This window comes from Corella eumyota, chromosome 4 (genome assembly GCF_963082875.1).
Source record: "Corella eumyota chromosome 4, kaCorEumy4.1, whole genome shotgun sequence".
Lineage (NCBI taxonomy): Eukaryota > Metazoa > Chordata > Ascidiacea > Phlebobranchia > Corellidae > Corella > Corella eumyota.
In genome coordinates this window covers 6,472,693-6,488,570 of record NC_137493.1, presented here as the reverse complement: position 1 = coordinate 6,488,570, position 15,878 = coordinate 6,472,693, and the positions used below count along the sequence as shown (strand labels likewise).

The 15,878-nt window shown below is 32.9% G+C and overlaps 3 protein-coding genes across 6 annotated transcripts; 2 read left to right on the top strand and 1 right to left on the bottom strand.

Annotated features, from left to right (window-relative positions):
* Positions 1 to 1,013: 1,013 nt before the first annotated feature.
* LOC145749467 (zinc finger and BTB domain-containing protein 8A-like) lies at positions 1,014 to 4,281 on the top strand. 4 transcript variants are annotated; one of them, XM_082565237.1, is made up of 11 exons: positions 1,014 to 1,296; positions 1,380 to 1,455; positions 1,526 to 1,644; positions 1,766 to 1,841; positions 1,968 to 2,055; positions 2,205 to 2,374; positions 2,541 to 2,647; positions 2,775 to 2,892; positions 3,405 to 3,508; positions 3,588 to 3,755; positions 3,853 to 4,281. In XM_082565237.1, the coding sequence occupies exons 1-11, from the start codon at positions 1,114 to 1,116 to the stop codon at positions 3,952 to 3,954; spliced, it is 1,311 nt and encodes a 436-aa protein (XP_082421363.1). In that variant the 5' UTR covers positions 1,014 to 1,113; the 3' UTR covers positions 3,955 to 4,281. The 4 variants fall into 4 exon arrangements, with proteins under 4 accessions (XP_082421363.1, XP_082421362.1, XP_082421361.1 ...); XM_082565236.1 differs by having other exon boundaries at positions 1,766 to 1,904; positions 1,980 to 2,055; XM_082565235.1 differs by having other exon boundaries at positions 1,766 to 1,904.
* A 139-nt stretch (positions 4,282 to 4,420) lies between these two features.
* LOC145749469 (PIN2/TERF1-interacting telomerase inhibitor 1-like) lies at positions 4,421 to 7,658 on the top strand. The gene is made up of 8 exons (XM_082565238.1): positions 4,421 to 4,549; positions 5,035 to 5,144; positions 5,529 to 5,621; positions 5,708 to 5,780; positions 5,850 to 5,939; positions 6,025 to 6,119; positions 6,787 to 6,948; positions 7,047 to 7,658. The coding sequence occupies exons 1-8, from the start codon at positions 4,537 to 4,539 to the stop codon at positions 7,245 to 7,247; spliced, it is 837 nt and encodes a 278-aa protein (XP_082421364.1). The 5' UTR covers positions 4,421 to 4,536; the 3' UTR covers positions 7,248 to 7,658.
* Positions 7,659 to 9,675: 2,017 nt separating this feature from the next.
* Positions 9,676 to 15,390, bottom strand: LOC145750693 (uncharacterized). The gene is made up of 5 exons (XM_082566781.1): positions 14,836 to 15,390; positions 14,041 to 14,158; positions 12,150 to 12,274; positions 11,828 to 11,895; positions 9,676 to 11,716 (listed from the first exon to the last, which is right to left on the bottom strand). The coding sequence occupies exons 1-5, from the start codon at positions 15,388 to 15,390 to the stop codon at positions 10,324 to 10,326; spliced, it is 2,259 nt and encodes a 752-aa protein (XP_082422907.1). The 3' UTR covers positions 9,676 to 10,323.
* Positions 15,391 to 15,878: the final 488 nt, after the last annotated feature.

Sequence of the window (15,878 nt, the reverse complement as noted above, 5' to 3'; positions counted from 1 at the left end):
CAACAAAAATAAATATATTCGAAACGTAGCGTAAGTTTAATTAACGTTTCATAATAATAATAATAGCCTTTTAATATACAAATATAACTAATTAAATGGTGTGTGTGTTTAATGGTTAAGTAATTTTGATTTTTTCTTAAAAATTTTGGGTTACATAACTTCCCTGCCCTCGGGCGAATTATTTAATCTCAAAACACAACTAAAGAGAAATAAACAATTTTTTATCGGGTTCGTTTGAGGTAAAGAAGTTCAAATTTTTACCACGGAGCTTCTTTATTTTCTTTAAAATTGGAAAATAACATAATTTTTGTGATTTTTAACTAGAAAGTATTTACCATTGCAACTTTTTTTTAATATTCTTTTTGTATTAAAAATAAGGTGGTAAGTCGTATTACGTTTTCAAAATTGTTTTTGAGCATTTTTTTATAAATACGGAGAATTTGAATTGATTTTCCTTTTAAATCTTGTTTTTCTGTTTTTATTAATAACCTGAGCGGGAATACGTGATATTTGCTTAGTCGTAAATGCGGTATTTAGATGTTACGTAACTGAGAAATTCGTCAATTTTCTAGTCCGTTTCCCTGAACGTTGAAACTCGCGTCAAGGGCAAAAGCACGTCATATTTTAATTAAAAAAAATTGTTGTTCGTATTTCAAGACACCCAAATGCTAAACGAAGTCAAGTGTAGAAAATAATGAGGCTATCATTTAGCCAAAAATATTATATGTTACATAACAAAATTGCTTCGGGCATTGTTAGCCATCATAGCTCCACTTAAAAACCTGACATAATTCCACGAATTTAGTAATAAGAACCAGAAACAAGCCTCGACATTTGTTAATATTTCATCAGAATTCAGAATGACAAACAATAAAACGTAATTTAGATCTTGTTAATGTGTTTGTAGTATCATTGTGGTTGGAGGAGGTGCGATCATTACGTCAGGTCCGCCGATGTGTTATGTAACGCCTGGCGTTGCGTAACGAGCACTTGTTGTTTTATAATAGCGAACATCTAAATTACTTTTCTTACTGTTTTAGGGACAGTTGTTAGTTTGCTTTTTGCGGTAATGTAGACCAATCAATTTTTATTTAAAGTAAACATTGTTCGGCGATGTCGGAAAGTAAAAGAAAGACAGCCAAAAATGAGGAAGCCAAAGAGGGGACCTTTTCTCACAGTTTTTCAGATTTCCCCAGCGGAATTATGGACGTACTTAACCAGCAACGACTGAATTGTGATAAACTATGTGATATTAGAGTGGTTACTAAAGATGACGTCATATTTTATGCGCACACGGTAATTATGACGTTTAAGAGCTTAACAATAGTTATTGCTACTATAAATATAAAGGATTTAAAGTTAATTTTTTTAACGTTTAGTCGATTCTGTCTGCCAGCAGCTCTTATTTAAAGTCGAAAGTCGAAGAAATAAAACCCACTTCGGTTTTATCGTTAGGTAAGTTTAATTTTAATGCATTTCTGCTAGCCAAAGCTTTTACTTTAACATCGCTGTTTGTTTTCTGTAGAGGTGCATTCAGAACCGTTTAAGATTATCCTAGAGATCATTTACACTTCAAAGATGACGGTCGCAAGCGAGTCTATTTCCAAAGTGATTTGCGCTGCCGATCTGTTGAAGTTAAATCAGGTACGTTTAGCTTACATTTTTGTTTAGGCTTTAAGTAAATCGCGGGCTAAAGTCCGTTGTGCAAAACCACTCGTTCCACAATTATTAATCCCCTTTACGTCAAGACGTTTTTTATTTTCAGGTAAGTGATGTATGTCGGAGGTTTTTGGAAACAAAGAAGAATACAATGGATAAATACGACGTAGTTAATAATAAGGGTTTGTTGTATAACAAGAATTTACACCAAGACAACGCTAATTTAGACATTAGGAAATCGAGAGGTAAAATACATTTCAAGAAGTCATGTTATTATTTTATTGGTTTAAGTTATATTTATGGTTTAGTTTTTGAGGCAGAAGACTTGAGCACCATGCCTTTATATTCGATCTATAACATCTCTTCTCCGTTATTGTGCATATGTCCGTTTTGTGGGTAATTATACTTGGTTTTTAAGTAACAACTTTTAAGAATAGTTAATTTTAGAAGTAGTTTATAAGCTTTTGAAACGGTTTTTATTTGATTTTGACGAGCAAACCGCCTTACCAGACTACTTATCGCAATATACTATCTTTGTGTTTTAGCGCTTTATTTCAAAATTCCTGGGCTTGGGAGATACACAATCAAATGTGCCAAAATTCCTATCGACATATCGATCATGCTAAACTACCCAACATTGTTTTGCACGGGGCTAAATCTACGCCGTCTTGTCTTCAGAAATTGTTAGACCAAACACCAAGTACGCCCTCTATTCGTAAGTGTAAATTTTAAATGCTGTTAACCGTTGGCTTTTAGATCGATTTAAATTATTTTACAATGTTAAATACTATCAAATTACTACTGATTTTAATAAAAACATTTTTTTAATTAATGTTGTTCAACAACAAATACAATAACATTTAATTCTTGTCCTTTTTTAGTATTGAACAACAAATATTCACCAGAACAGGAAAATATGTCCGAATTAACTAACACCACCAACGAAAATGCTGATGAAGAAGTAGATCCGAAAATGCAGAATGAAAAAGTAAGTTGGTTTAGCCGCACCTATAAAACCACATTTTAACGTGATATAACATGCAGTAAGGTCTGGTGATTAAATCAGGCCTGTCTTAAATGTTGTTGTCAGTTGATCATTTTAACATTTTCTTTAGGATGAAAACCATAATAACATCACGGACAATATAGATAAAAGAGTGAAGGAAATTACTTCGAATGACAGAAAGTGTTATAATTGTACCGAATGCAACTCCACATTTCCAAGCAAAGCAGGTAAGGATATATGAAATTATAAATGTTGTAATTAAATAAAACATAAAACAATTTAACGTTATGTGTATCGGGCAGAAATAAAATATTTGCACTGTTAAACTTTGCTTGCACTGTTAAACCTTAACAAAATGTTATTTTTTCAATATTTTTTTATTTTCTTTTTTTATCTTTATCTTCGATGTGGCAAGGTCGACTTCACGACCTAAGCATAGAGTAACATCAGTTACCCCGACCCAATCTAGAGTTGATTTTGGCAACTTGGAATATTATAGAATATAATTTTTCGATAATTACGCTGCTGACTTAGCAGGAGTTCATACCGTTTATAGCACTTTACTCAAAGGCGTTAGTTCCATCATGAGAGCAGTGGGGATTAAACCTACGACCTCATTGTAGTAAATGTATGGACTACTACGCTTCGCTGCCGGTCAAACAGTTAGCTTTCTAGCTAAACTTTTTTAGTTTATGTTTACATAATAAATTAAGCCAACTACTTATTACTGCATTTTCAGGATTGTCCGTTCATCTTAGATCTCACACTGGAGAGAGGCCATATTGTTGTAACGTTTGCGGAAAAACCTTTACCCAACTCGGTCACGTACAACGGCATCAAAAGGTAACAAACCGATTACCTACTTTAAATAAATATGGACCAAACTTTATGCAATCTTTGTTTAATTTATTTCACTTTTTAGGTGCATACTGGAGAGAAGCCATTCCAATGTACTTTGTGCAGTGCAAGAGTAAGGGATAAGGCGTCGATGCATTATCATATTTTAGCTCACAACGGCATAAAACCCTTTCGATGCGACCAGTGCGAAGCGAAATTTACCAAGCGTTCAAGTCTTGTCAAGCACAAAAACGTAAATAAAATTTATACTTAATTTTTGTGAAATGAAAAGATTGTAAAACCTTGACTTGTTAAAATATTTGTTAAAATTATAACGTTTTTTTGTTAAGGTTCATACTGGAAAATTCTTATATCAATGCTCAAAATGTCAAGCCAGCTTTCGAGAAAAAGCAAGCCTGAGTCGCCACAAGAAATGCCAGCACAATCTGTAAACTAGCTTACTAATATTTTGTACATGACACCATATGTTCACGTTTTACAAAATCTGCTTCTATATTGTTTAACATTAAATTAGCGTAATTTTAAGTTTTGCCAGAACTCTTTTTGTTAATTTATTGTGTTGTTTATCTTGCCAGTAATTTGTTTTAGAAACTATTTAATTATTGTGCTAATTTGTTGTTATGTTTATAAAGTTCACGCCGGCTAAATCTATCGGATTTATTAATTCCTGTATAAATGTTTTTAATAGTTATATAAATGTTTTTAATAGTTATCCTGTATAAATGTTTTTAATAGATTTTTTAATAATGCAACTTGAATTTAAGCCAATTAATAGGGTAAAAACATTAACTTAATGTTAGACACAATATTTGAGTTGCAAGCTATTTAATATATTGAAAATCTAATAGAAAGCAAAAAAACAAAATTAACATATAAACTTAAAATTAAATGGCAACTCTGGACATGTGGATTTGTGTTTTTTGGAAAGGTTTAAGTTTTACGTAATGTTGAAAGTGTTCTTTGTAAACTCATAAATTAGGGTCTTTTGAAGGTTTTTGTTGTTATCAATTGAAATGTTAGCAGAACGTAAGTACTTATGGTTTAAATCACTTAGGCAATAAATGTATACATGTGGATTTAATCCTTTAAATAAAAAAATTATGCTTGTTTCTATTTTTTTTATTTGCCAAACTATTATTTTTTGGATCTCTATTAGTTTCGCACGCCCTACATAAACAGGGTGTGTAACTGAAATTTAACCGGCAGCGTGGTGTAGTGGTAAGAACTCTTGCTACACCACACATGAGTTTGTGGATTCGATCCCCACTGATCTCATGCTGTAGCGCCCTTGAGTAAGGCGCAATAAATGGTATGAACTCATGCTGAGCCAGCACTTAATCAGCAGCATAATTACCAGGCAATTATAATCTATAATATCCCAAACTGCCACAGGCAACTCGAGTCCGAGTAACTTATGTTACTCTATGTTTAAGTCGCGCATTCGACTTTCCCACATTGAGGATAAAGATATATACAAAAAAATATATATATATATAATTTATTAATTGTAGCTCGAAGAAAACAAAAATGGTCTGCGGATCCTAGAAATACTCAATGGACCAACGATGAAAGCAAATTTGGACACAAGATGTTAGAGAAAATGGGATGGTCGAAAGGAAAGGTAAAAAAAAAAACTGTTTTTACTACTTATTTTGTACGAGTAATGCACTATAAACAGTATAAGCTCATGCTGTGCAAAAAAATGATCTTGCCATATAATAATTTATTCTAAAATGACCAAATACAACTTAAAGCATGTAATATTATGTAAAGGGTGTAAAGTCAGTCATTTCACATTGAGGATAAAGATTTATAATAAAAAAATAAGATGTGTATATACTACTTTTTTATTATATTATAACTTTGTTTCCAAATTCTCTAGTCTATATAAGTATAAAATATATGTGTACTATGCATTTTTTATGGATACATTTTTAATGTGACCCTAATTATACAACTCTTTGTCCTATTTGTTTAACATAAATTTAATATATTTAACTTATAGGGTTTAGGAGCGAATGAAGATGGAAACCAAGACTTAATAAAAATTCGACTTAAGTCTGATAACAGAGGTGTAGGCTGCACACTTGCTCATGATGTAAGTTTATTAAAATGTTGGTTTAAAAAAAAAAATAATGTTTTTAAGTGATAAAATATATGTCTTGATATTTTTTCATGTTTTAGAATAACTGGGTTGCTCACCAAGATGATTTTGCCTCACTTCTGGCTGACTTGAACAAGCAAAACAATACAGAAAGTAAACTTAATTTTTTATGAGCTTTTTAATTGTAATAAAAATGGAGAATTTAACAACATAATTTTGCAGAAGTGGATTCCGATTTAACAAATGTTTCTAGTTTGGAGGAAAAGTCAAAATTTCAAAAGAAGAGAGTTCATTATAAAAAATTCGCAAAAGGTAAATATATATTTTTTTAAAAATCATTTAAGGTAATTAAACAACATTTAAATGTCGTGAATCTAACAAGTTTTGCAATATTTAGGAAAAGATTTATCTCGATACAAGAATGCAGACATGGATGCAATTTTTGGATCATCATCTCATAGTGCAACATCTACTCCTACAGTTTTATCTGAGGTAGTAAAGTAACTTTTATAGATTCATGCTAATTTTTTTCAATATACTGTTAATATTAGGGTTTTAATATACTGTATATATAAAAAGTGTTATTTAACTTGGAATGTACAAAAGCACACACACTTGCAACTAAGTAATTTTCGTTATAGTTTAGTAAAGTGTGTTACGTTAACTGCAAGTAAGAGCCGGGTATTGTTGGTGCATTTTTACAATTAATTTTTTGTGTAAATTTAAAAACAATTGTTTCATAATTAAGGGAAATATACTGATCTATATATTGATCTTAACAATTTTTTTTTTGTATATATCTTTATCCTCGATGTGGGAAAATCGAATGTGCGACTTAAACATAGAGTAATATCAATTACACCGACCCAGTCTCGAGTTGCCTGTGGCAGTTTTGGGATATTATAGATTATAATTGCCCGATAATTATACTGCTGATTAAGTGCTGGCTCAGCAGGAGTTTATACCGTTTAAAGCGCCTTACTCAAGGGCGCTACAGCATGAGATCAGTAGGGATTAAACCTATGACCTCATGTGTGGTGTAGCAAGTATTCTTACCACAACACCACGCTGCCAGAAATGTAGCAGTATCTAGATATTTTTACTTAAACTTTTTTGAAACAAAAACTTATTTACAACATTGTGTTTTCTAAACCATCAGAATGAATCTTCTTCAAGTGATTCTGATACTAGTAACCTTGTTGTGAATAAAGAAGAATCAACTGTAGAGCAAGAATCGAAGAATAACATTACCTCACAAATCAGCTATCAAGAATATTTTGCTTTGAAAATGAAAAAAATAAAGAGTTCCTCCAAAGAACAGGTGTATATAACTTACCTAATTATTTTAAATGTAAATGTCACATTATTTGTCACATTACTGTACAGATGTTTTATAATAGAATTTTTAAATATATTAAGGTTGAAGTTATTAAAGAATCGACTACAAAATTTGAAGTAGAAACTAAGTCTCCCAAAATCAAAAGAAAAAAGAAAAAATCTATAAAAATTGAAAGTGCTTCCATAGAAAATACTACTGATAGCAAGATTGTATCGGTCAAAAAGCGTAAAAATAAAGATAAAAAATCAAAAACTAAAAACAAGAAGTCAAAAACTTGTTAACAAAAAGTTGGTATAATAATAGGAATTTAGTTTTTTTTGTGTGTGTGTATATCTTAATCCTCGATGTGGGAAAGTCGAATGCGCGACTTAAACATAGAGTAACATCAGTTACTCCGACCCAGTCTCGAGTTGCATGTGGCAGTTTATTTTGTTGTTTTTTTACTAAATATCAAAATAAAGAATTATCAAAACAATGATAAAATTTTTATAAAGTTCTGTCGTTTTTTTAAACTTTTGTTACTCATTTAATGTGGGTGCCCATAGTGCGGTTTGGAACGATAACTATTTTATTTCGTTTTCAATTTTTCTTTCATCCGCTAGCTGGAACAAAGAGCAACAGATGATTTTAGATATCTTACAATTTTAGTATGACTAACCTTCTTAACACACAAAAATCTAACTGCTGTTTAAATGGTGATAAACAAAATAAAAAAAAAAAATATATATACAACGCACCAGCAGTAAATACAATTATAATCCTTTTTATTTTGGCAGTTTAAAAAAATTAGCTTTGCAAAAAACTGCTTGTTTTACCCAGCCATTATTTAGATATTTTAGTTTCGCATCGTCTTATCTATTCAAGAGTTTCCTAGTCGATTTCTATAGGGCCTCGTCGGCTCAATATTGCCAATTAGTGGTAACGTGACTCATTGTTGTATTCACTAAGATTGCCAGAAATGTTGGAAAGTTGCAGAACACGGAAGCGAGATCGAATTATCTATGGCAGTTCGCGCGCGGGGAAGTATTAGTAATCATCTTCGAAACCACGACGTAAATTCCATTGTGCTCAAGAAAAGAGTCATTCAATTCTTCCCGATTTATTTTTAAATTCAGTTTTTGAAAACCTGCATTTTGCAAACAACGACGGTCATAATTGTTTTGTAAAAAATTGAAGCCATATGACCTGTTCTACTTTTATTGACAGGTTTTTGCAACCCATGTACATAATCTCTATTTAAATAAGTGATAAATACATGTCTGGCAATCACATATAAATTAACATCTAACTAAAAAAAATGTAATTATGACAAGGCAGAAGAAAAAAATTTGACACGTTTGTTTTTTCCTAGGGCACCATGTATACTAATCCAAAGTTTGAAATGTTTTCCTGATGACGTCAGGCTTGGTCACGTGGCAATTAGATTGCGGAAGTGCTTGTGCATCTTTCCCTTGCCCTATCTACGGTATTTTTTATCATGGTTGGTAAACATATTAAAGGGGACTATTATTAGGTCAAAATAAATTGCTAAATGTCGGATTACACCGGCAAATGCAATTTGCTAAACTTGGATAAGGTTTGCACTTGCTTTGGAGCGTTTGCGGTTTGGGTTGCCAGCTCGAGCTCGCAAACCAATCTCTGATGTGTTAGAGCATTAACACGCTACACCACACGCGAATCACTAATGCGGTCTCATATTGGGGTTCATAGCTTGTCAGTTCTTTCCTTTTGGTCGTGATTGGCGTTTCCGTCTATTCAAACGCATTTCGACACATGCTATCTAACGTTCGTGCAGATATACGCACAAGCTGTAAATGTGTCGCATTAAAACGCCGCCAAACGTCAGACAAGTGACAGGTAATTTTGTCGACCGTACATCCATCTTTTTTTCCGAAAGTTTACCGGATTTTTTAAACTGTACATCACACGTTATGGGGTTACTTATTTGATTTGTTTTTGTAACTTCGTTAAAAAATTGTGTGATGTTGGTTTTAAAATTTTTTTTCTACTTTTTCAGGAAAATTTATATTAGCCCAAATTAGCTCATTTTTAACCACCATATAAGACGATCAAAAGTTTCTTTGTATTCAAATTAATTGCAACTACAATCGGTTTTCTATCCATTCAATATGGCTGCGTCATTTGCATAAAAAAATAATGTATTGAAATTTTACAATGAATTTAAAAACTATTTTGTTTGGTTCCCAAACCCGGAAGCCTGATTTTGAATAAGTCGATTCTTTAATTTTTTTCATAAAAAATTGTTTTTAATTCTCAGTAAAAAATTCTGAGTTAATCTGACCTGTCTTTTAACCATATTATCATATATATATTTTTTTAAAGAATTGTTCACAAGTTTTAAATTTTAAATTGTTTGTAGATATTGAATTAATAAAATAACAAATGTAATATGTGAGAGCTTCACCCATTTTTGGCACTGCTAAATACAAATATTGTATTTTATAAACAGATATTAGATCAGTAATGCGTCCAGGTTGTGATAATTCATAGTAACCCTAAGGAAATCTTGTTGCGTTGTCTTGATTTATTGATAAGCGAGCTCATTTTACAACAAACTAATAGGGTTTGCTCATTTGGATAAACAGCCAGGCACACGTATACATTTACATTCACTTCCTGACATTTTATTTTAACACCGATCTGAGTTCAAAAAAAAAACAACAAAATAATAAATAAAAAAATGGCAACACAAAATTATCAGTAAGAATATAGATAAAAAAACGCTAAACATCTCCGACAGTGGCAGAGTGAAAAATAGCTATTTCTTGTTTTGTGTTTAGCAAAACTTTTCAAAATTACTTTTACAGTGGCAAAAATTGTTATTTTTATCACACACAAAAAAACGGAGTAAAATTTGACTAACAATGTTGAAGTACTAAAAAAGCGGTATTGCTATTGTTCATACATAAATGCTTATCATCCATAGCTTTAGACGATTATACAGTATTACTACAAATAAACAGTGCGGTACTAGTCCATATAATATATTTGATTACACATTAGGTTAAATAAATAATATAATTATATCAAAGTGGCCAACAACATTGGCAAGTCTAAAAACAAATAAAACAACTAGGTCTCCTATGAAAACATTCCTTCACTTTGTTTTTTCTTTATTTTTTTTTAATATTTAACTTCAGTTCAAAAAATGCTTTTAATGTAAGGCAGTGTTAATTTAGTTTAGATTAAAAAATGGCAACGTAGTGCTGGGCGCATTATCAGTTATTGCTGTCACCACAATAAACGTTAACATTATTTTGAACATGCGTCTGGAATACTGGCGGCTTAAACCGAATTCTTGCTCAAAGTACGGTCTTAGTATAAAGTACTTTGTTTTTAGTTTGGATCGATGGTCGGCGAGGGTTCGCTTGACTCGAATTGTTGCATGTTTGAAGCTGTTTCGTCAGCCGATGTTTGAAAATTCATCGGGCACGCGGACGTTTCATCTGCGGGGGAAGAATCATTATTTCCGGCGTAGAAGCCTTGTTGTCCCGAGACTGGGATGCTTGCCTCTAACTTTGCTTCATCGGAAAAAGAAGTTGTATCCTGACTTGAACTGGGAGTTTTTCCGAAGGTTGAAAACTCGTCTTGAAAAGGACTGCTTTCCGAATTTGCAGGGTAGTAGCTGTATGCTTGATTCGACGTCTTTTGATCTTGACAAAATGGCAGAACTATAGTATTCTGGCCTTGATAACTTTGCTGACTGGCCTTTGTAATATCTTTATTATGAGAAGTGTTTACGCTGTCGACGGGTTCGGGGTAAAATCCCTTCGGCGTGTCATCAAAGTTGGAGTAGTCTTGCTTTAATACTGGTGGTGGTATATAGCTCAGAAAGTCAGTGTCTCTGTTAGTTTGAATTGTGTTAGTGTCAGAGTTGTTGTTGTAATTCGGCTTCAAATCGTAGCCCTGCTCGTAAGGAATTGGGGTCGAGAAGCTGTTAAAGTACTCACCAGCTCCATTTCGGACTTGAACAGGATCTTCGTGTTTAAAACTGCTATAAGGAATTTGATCTTCAGGGCTTGGAAGACCAGAATTGTATTCTTCTTTAGGCACGATCTCGCTAATGTAGCTAGGTCGAAGGTGCTTTTCATAAAGGCCATCGTATGACGTATCAAAGGTCTGATTCCAATATTTTGGATCATACCCATTTCCATTGTAACCAACTGCTGGGTAGTTGTGGTTAGTTGAAGCTAATAACAATTCGTTATATGTCGAGTAACCTGCCATTGCGGCCGAAGGTGACATTTTGCAATTAGATTCTTGGTAGTAGGTTTGGTCTAGGCTTCTGCCATTATACGAGCAGCCAGCAGCTGTATAAGCAGAGTTATAATCGACAGTGTTTGGGTGATCAATATTGCTGTCGGTGTTATATTGTGATTTCTTTACATCTGACATAGCGTATGGCGACGTATTTAGTAAACTACGGACTATATCGCTCGATTTTAAATGCTTTTTCTGATACTGGTAACCTTGGAAATTACTGTTGGTCGCTTGCATGATTCCATTAAAAAGAGAGTAAGTCGAACTATCCCTTACCACTGAATCAGTGGTATAAGATTTATACATATTTGAGGTAGATTTTTCGTCTGAAATTGATCTTCTTTTTGATAATTTCGAAGGCTGGCCAATTTGGGTGTTTTTTGCTGCCATTGTTGAGTAAAACGAGCTACCCAACGCCTTTTCAACATGGTTGTTTGTTTTGTAACTATTCAGCTTGCAAATTTTGTATCTGAAATTAAAATAAAACACATTACTCAAGTCGCACCTTAAAGATCTTATGCAAATACATAAATGATATATTTTTAATGCCTTTTGAAAAGAGTATATCGTTTAAACTTACTGTGAAGGATTGAGACTTGAACACTTGTCATCTGTTAACAATGATTTTCCTCGCCGACTTTTTGGATCCTAAAAAAGAATTTAAATGAAATTTTAACAAATAAAACAATTTTAAAACATGTGCCGCTGACTAACAAAGTGATATAATTCTATTAAAGAAAAAGTTGCAATGGTGCAATGCAGGAAATAAAGTTAGTAACTGAATATTTAGTATTCAGCAAAATAAAGCTTATTAACTGATCTTTAACCCTTAAGTTAATTAAGGAAATGGTTCCATTCGCATGTATACGCCGGTTTGAATTTTTTAGTTTCTTGTTATTTACCTTCGGCTTTCGCCGTGGTCTGTACTTGTAGTCTGGATGCTCTTGCATGTGCTTGGTCCGCAACTTTTCGGCCTCTGTCATGTAGGGTCGTTTTTCCTCGGTAGACATTTCTTTCCATTTTTTACCTGAACAAAAAAATAAAATTAAAAAAAATTAAAATAAGGCTAACCAAGGTACTACAAAAATATCGGTTTAAATTTTTATATATTTTTTAATATTTGTTGTGTATGCAGAGAGTTAAGAAAGATGTCTTTTGGATTGCTATCCTAGCTTTAATGGTTTATCATATGGCTCATAAGTTGCCATACAAAGATTTGCTTTGCTTTTCGAAGAAAAGAACTGGATTCCTACCATATTGCTTCTCATAATCGGATAGACATGCTTTTATTATCTTATGTTAATCGACGTTTAATTATTCTCAGTAAGTTTCCTGTGCAATTGTTTATCAAATCTAATTTGCCAATCCAGCTATGCTGTTTCCTTGCCTGCGAATTTAGCGGTATTTACTAGCGCCTTTATTTTTCCGAAAAAAATGCACGCGGGTCTAAAGGTGAAAGCGCTAACTCAAATCAACCCACTAATGTTTGTTATCAAAAGGAAACATTAATTTTCGAATTCTCCTGCGATATTGATTCCGATTAAGTTGGGCACCGGTAACGCTTGACTTTTACATACAAGGAATGGTTTAGAAATGCGACCCATTTAGGAAACATGGCGTCCTTGTCAATCTACAAAAACGTGATTTTCGAAATGTAAGTACATGAACTGTGAGTCAGGAATAGGTTTCAGTATCATCATGTTGCAACATTAACACTACTGGATTCCAAGTTGAGTATGCAACAATAATTTTAACATAGTTCTTCAAATTGAACATGTTAGTCTGAATTGCATTACAAAATCTTATGTTTTAACTTATAACATTTAAATGTTATCTAAATTTAGCAATATTTATATGCTTAAAAGGTCATCTTCTTGCTTTATAATTTTTTAAGAGCGCCAAATTTAAAACTAATGACGTCAAAGAGAGTATAACAGCGGAAAAGGCATCTTCCTTAAATGCGTCATTCCATTTAGAATCTTGTGACTATCACTTGCATTTAGCTGAAGTCGACAAAAAAACTTTTTATTACTACCTACTTCGTATGACGACTCTTGTTTTTATTTTTAAACTTTGTTTGGTTTTATTATTAGAATCGTATTAAAAAATCTATTAAAATAGTTTGGGTCGTTGTAAACCAAATCTATTTTACCCCACGATTTAAGTTAAATACGAAACTAAAAAAAAAGTTTATAATAAGGAAGTTTGAATTTTGATTCTCTTATTTATAAAATTTAAATTGCACCATAAAAAGAAGGCCAATATGTATTTTTGCCCATACAAATATAGAGATTTTTAAATAACAAATTATTTAGTTTTTATTTTAGTGTATGATTATTTGTTTTGTTACTGTTATGTAATAAATATGTTAATCAACCGAATTTAATAACGTCAGTAGTAGGAATTTATTGACCAAGTTGTAATGTTTATAGGACTTGCTGTTCCAAAGAACTTACTATCAATTAAAGCTTAACTGACAATAGTAACCGCATTTTAACTTTATGGCACTAATATCATGGATCGAATATCTACAGGGGTAAAAACAATTTAAACACGTGGAAAAATTGTAAAATATAACATTTTGAGTTTTATATTAAAAAAAATATAGCGTTTTTTTTCTGGAAATTTTGTAACAGTTGGCATAGTCGACTATACCAAAATGGCTCGGATTTCGATTGCATTCTAATACGCGCTCTACAGCATAACCTTCTTAACTAAACATTTCCACTTTATGACAAATTGACTCGAAAAACAACATGTAAACATAATAAAATTCCTGAATATACAACATACCCAACATTTTGCTCAGTTCTGCGTTGTGATGGTCTGGAAACGCCAGTGCCATTTGTTTTCGTTCAGTTTTCGCCCAGCACATAAACGCATTCATCGGTCTTCGAATTCTGGGTTCTTCCTAAAATCAATTTTGTAACAAATTTAGTGATGTAGTTTGCAAAATGATATCTTAATATGATAATGTATTCAAATATACGACCTTTCTTAAAAAATGCTGTTAATATGGCTATTTGTAAATTTGCATCAATACAAAAACAATGTGAAAAAATCTTATTTTTAAATACCATTTCTATTAATGACGTTTTTAAAACGCGATTGTTAAATATAAACTCGTTTATAAAAATATTTTGCCTGACTACAAAATACAAAATTGGCCTTAAAACGTCATTACGTTTGTTAAGGTGAAGTTTTGTTAACACATGTTGACATAAATTAGAAAACAAAGCAGCGTTTACTCGACGTAAACAAGAAACGAAATGATGCGAGATAGCTCGGATTTTGCGTGGGAGCGAATTGGCAACCGAGAAAATTATCAAAGTAATACGGAAATATCAAATTTAAGGCAATCGGGAACAGCAAAATTCAGGCGTGAAAACTTTGTGAACGGGGCCACCTGTGCAGAATATTCCATACCTAATCTTATTTATAGCTTTTTAAACATAAGTTATGTTTTGGGAAATTAATTTATATGCAAATATGCGCGCATAATACTTTAAAATACAACTTTGCCTGAAAGTAAAAATTTGTGTACACAATACAGCGATTATTTAAAAAATATTGCTATTTCAACTTTACCTTTTTGCTGTTTTTCGCGTCGCTGCTTGTTCTCAGATTCCGAACCTTGGAACTATAAGCGCTGTTTGTAATACTTGTGTCTTGGTATAGGCCAGTATACCCGTGCGTCAACTCAGGCATGTTGCTTGACATCCCATTTAACGAATATTGAGAGGGGTATTGGTATTGCCCAACGGTACCAAACTGCGAACCTCCCAGCATTGAACTTCGGCACCACGGCGATGCTGCAGCACTGTGGTATTGGTTCGGGGTAAGTGTATATGTTGTCGGGGTAATGTAGCTGGACGTGGTGTTAAAAAACGAGCTACTGAGCCCCGCTGAAAACGAGTTCGTGGTGATAGCTGTGCCATAACTATCCGATGAATCGGGAGTACGTGGCAGTAACGTCGACGAGGCCTCGTTGTAGGTGTCTGTCTGCGGCGATAAAACGCTAGGATTTGAATACGAATCGGCAAAGCCAGTTCTTGCAAAGTCCTCGGGGTCGTGGTGAAAAGGGTCTCGTTGCCCGGTTGTCGTACCCTGGCCTGGTGGTGCAATTTGAAGAAGACCTGCCATTTTGTGTTATTTTTATCTCAGGGTGATGTCGTCTTTTTTCAGTTATTAAACTAAGTATTAAGTTTTTACGCGAATTAATGAGCTACTTCCCAACCCTGCAACGAAACAGAAACTTAAATTGATCACTCTCTTTTCTGGCTACTCTTATTTTGACAAGTTAGTGGGAACAATACCCAACCTAGTGTAATTAATTTAGACACGCACTGCTCGCTCGTTTCTGACTGCAAATGTTAGGTCTACCACATAATCTTAAATAATATATTTAATAACATATCATATTCCAGAAAAGGTTTATCTTTTCGCGGTTTGATCTGAACTAAAATCAGCAAGGCATTTTATATTACGTGGGTATATAAAGATTACTCATCTAAGAAAAATCGGGGAAGAAAGTGTGTTATCTGTATAACCCTACAATGTAACATAACTCAGATAACGCTTCCTTATTATAAACCTTTTTGTATCAATACCGTAAAACACGTACTAAAGCT

What these genes read in the sequence shown, in the direction of transcription:
- LOC145749467 (XM_082565234.1), top strand. Translation starts at nt 1,114, where the DNA reads ATGTCGGAAAGTAAAAGAAAGACAGCCAAAAATGAGGAAGCCAAAGAG. An exon ending in TGCATATGTCCGTTTTGTGG is followed by an intron (nt 2,056 to 2,204) that starts GTAATTATACTT and finishes TTTGTGTTTTAG; the next exon opens with CGCTTTATTTCAAAATTCCT. An exon ending in CACATTTCCAAGCAAAGCAG is followed by an intron (nt 2,893 to 3,404) that starts GTAAGGATATAT and finishes CTGCATTTTCAG; the next exon opens with GATTGTCCGTTCATCTTAGA.
- LOC145749469 (XM_082565238.1), top strand. An exon ending in GCTGCACACTTGCTCATGAT is followed by an intron (nt 5,622 to 5,707) that starts GTAAGTTTATTA and finishes TTCATGTTTTAG; the next exon opens with AATAACTGGGTTGCTCACCA. An exon ending in CAAGCAAAACAATACAGAAA is followed by an intron (nt 5,781 to 5,849) that starts GTAAACTTAATT and finishes ATAATTTTGCAG; the next exon opens with AAGTGGATTCCGATTTAACA.
- LOC145750693 (XM_082566781.1), bottom strand. Translation starts at nt 15,390, where the DNA reads ATGGCAGGTCTTCTTCAAATTGCACCACCAGGCCAGGGTACGACAACC. An exon ending in ACGCGAAAAACAGCAAAAAG is followed by an intron (nt 14,159 to 14,835) that starts GTAAAGTTGAAA and finishes AATTGATTTTAG; the next exon opens with GAAGAACCCAGAATTCGAAG. An exon ending in TCAAGTCTCAATCCTTCACA is followed by an intron (nt 11,717 to 11,827) that starts GTAAGTTTAAAC and finishes TTTTAATTTCAG; the next exon opens with ATACAAAATTTGCAAGCTGA.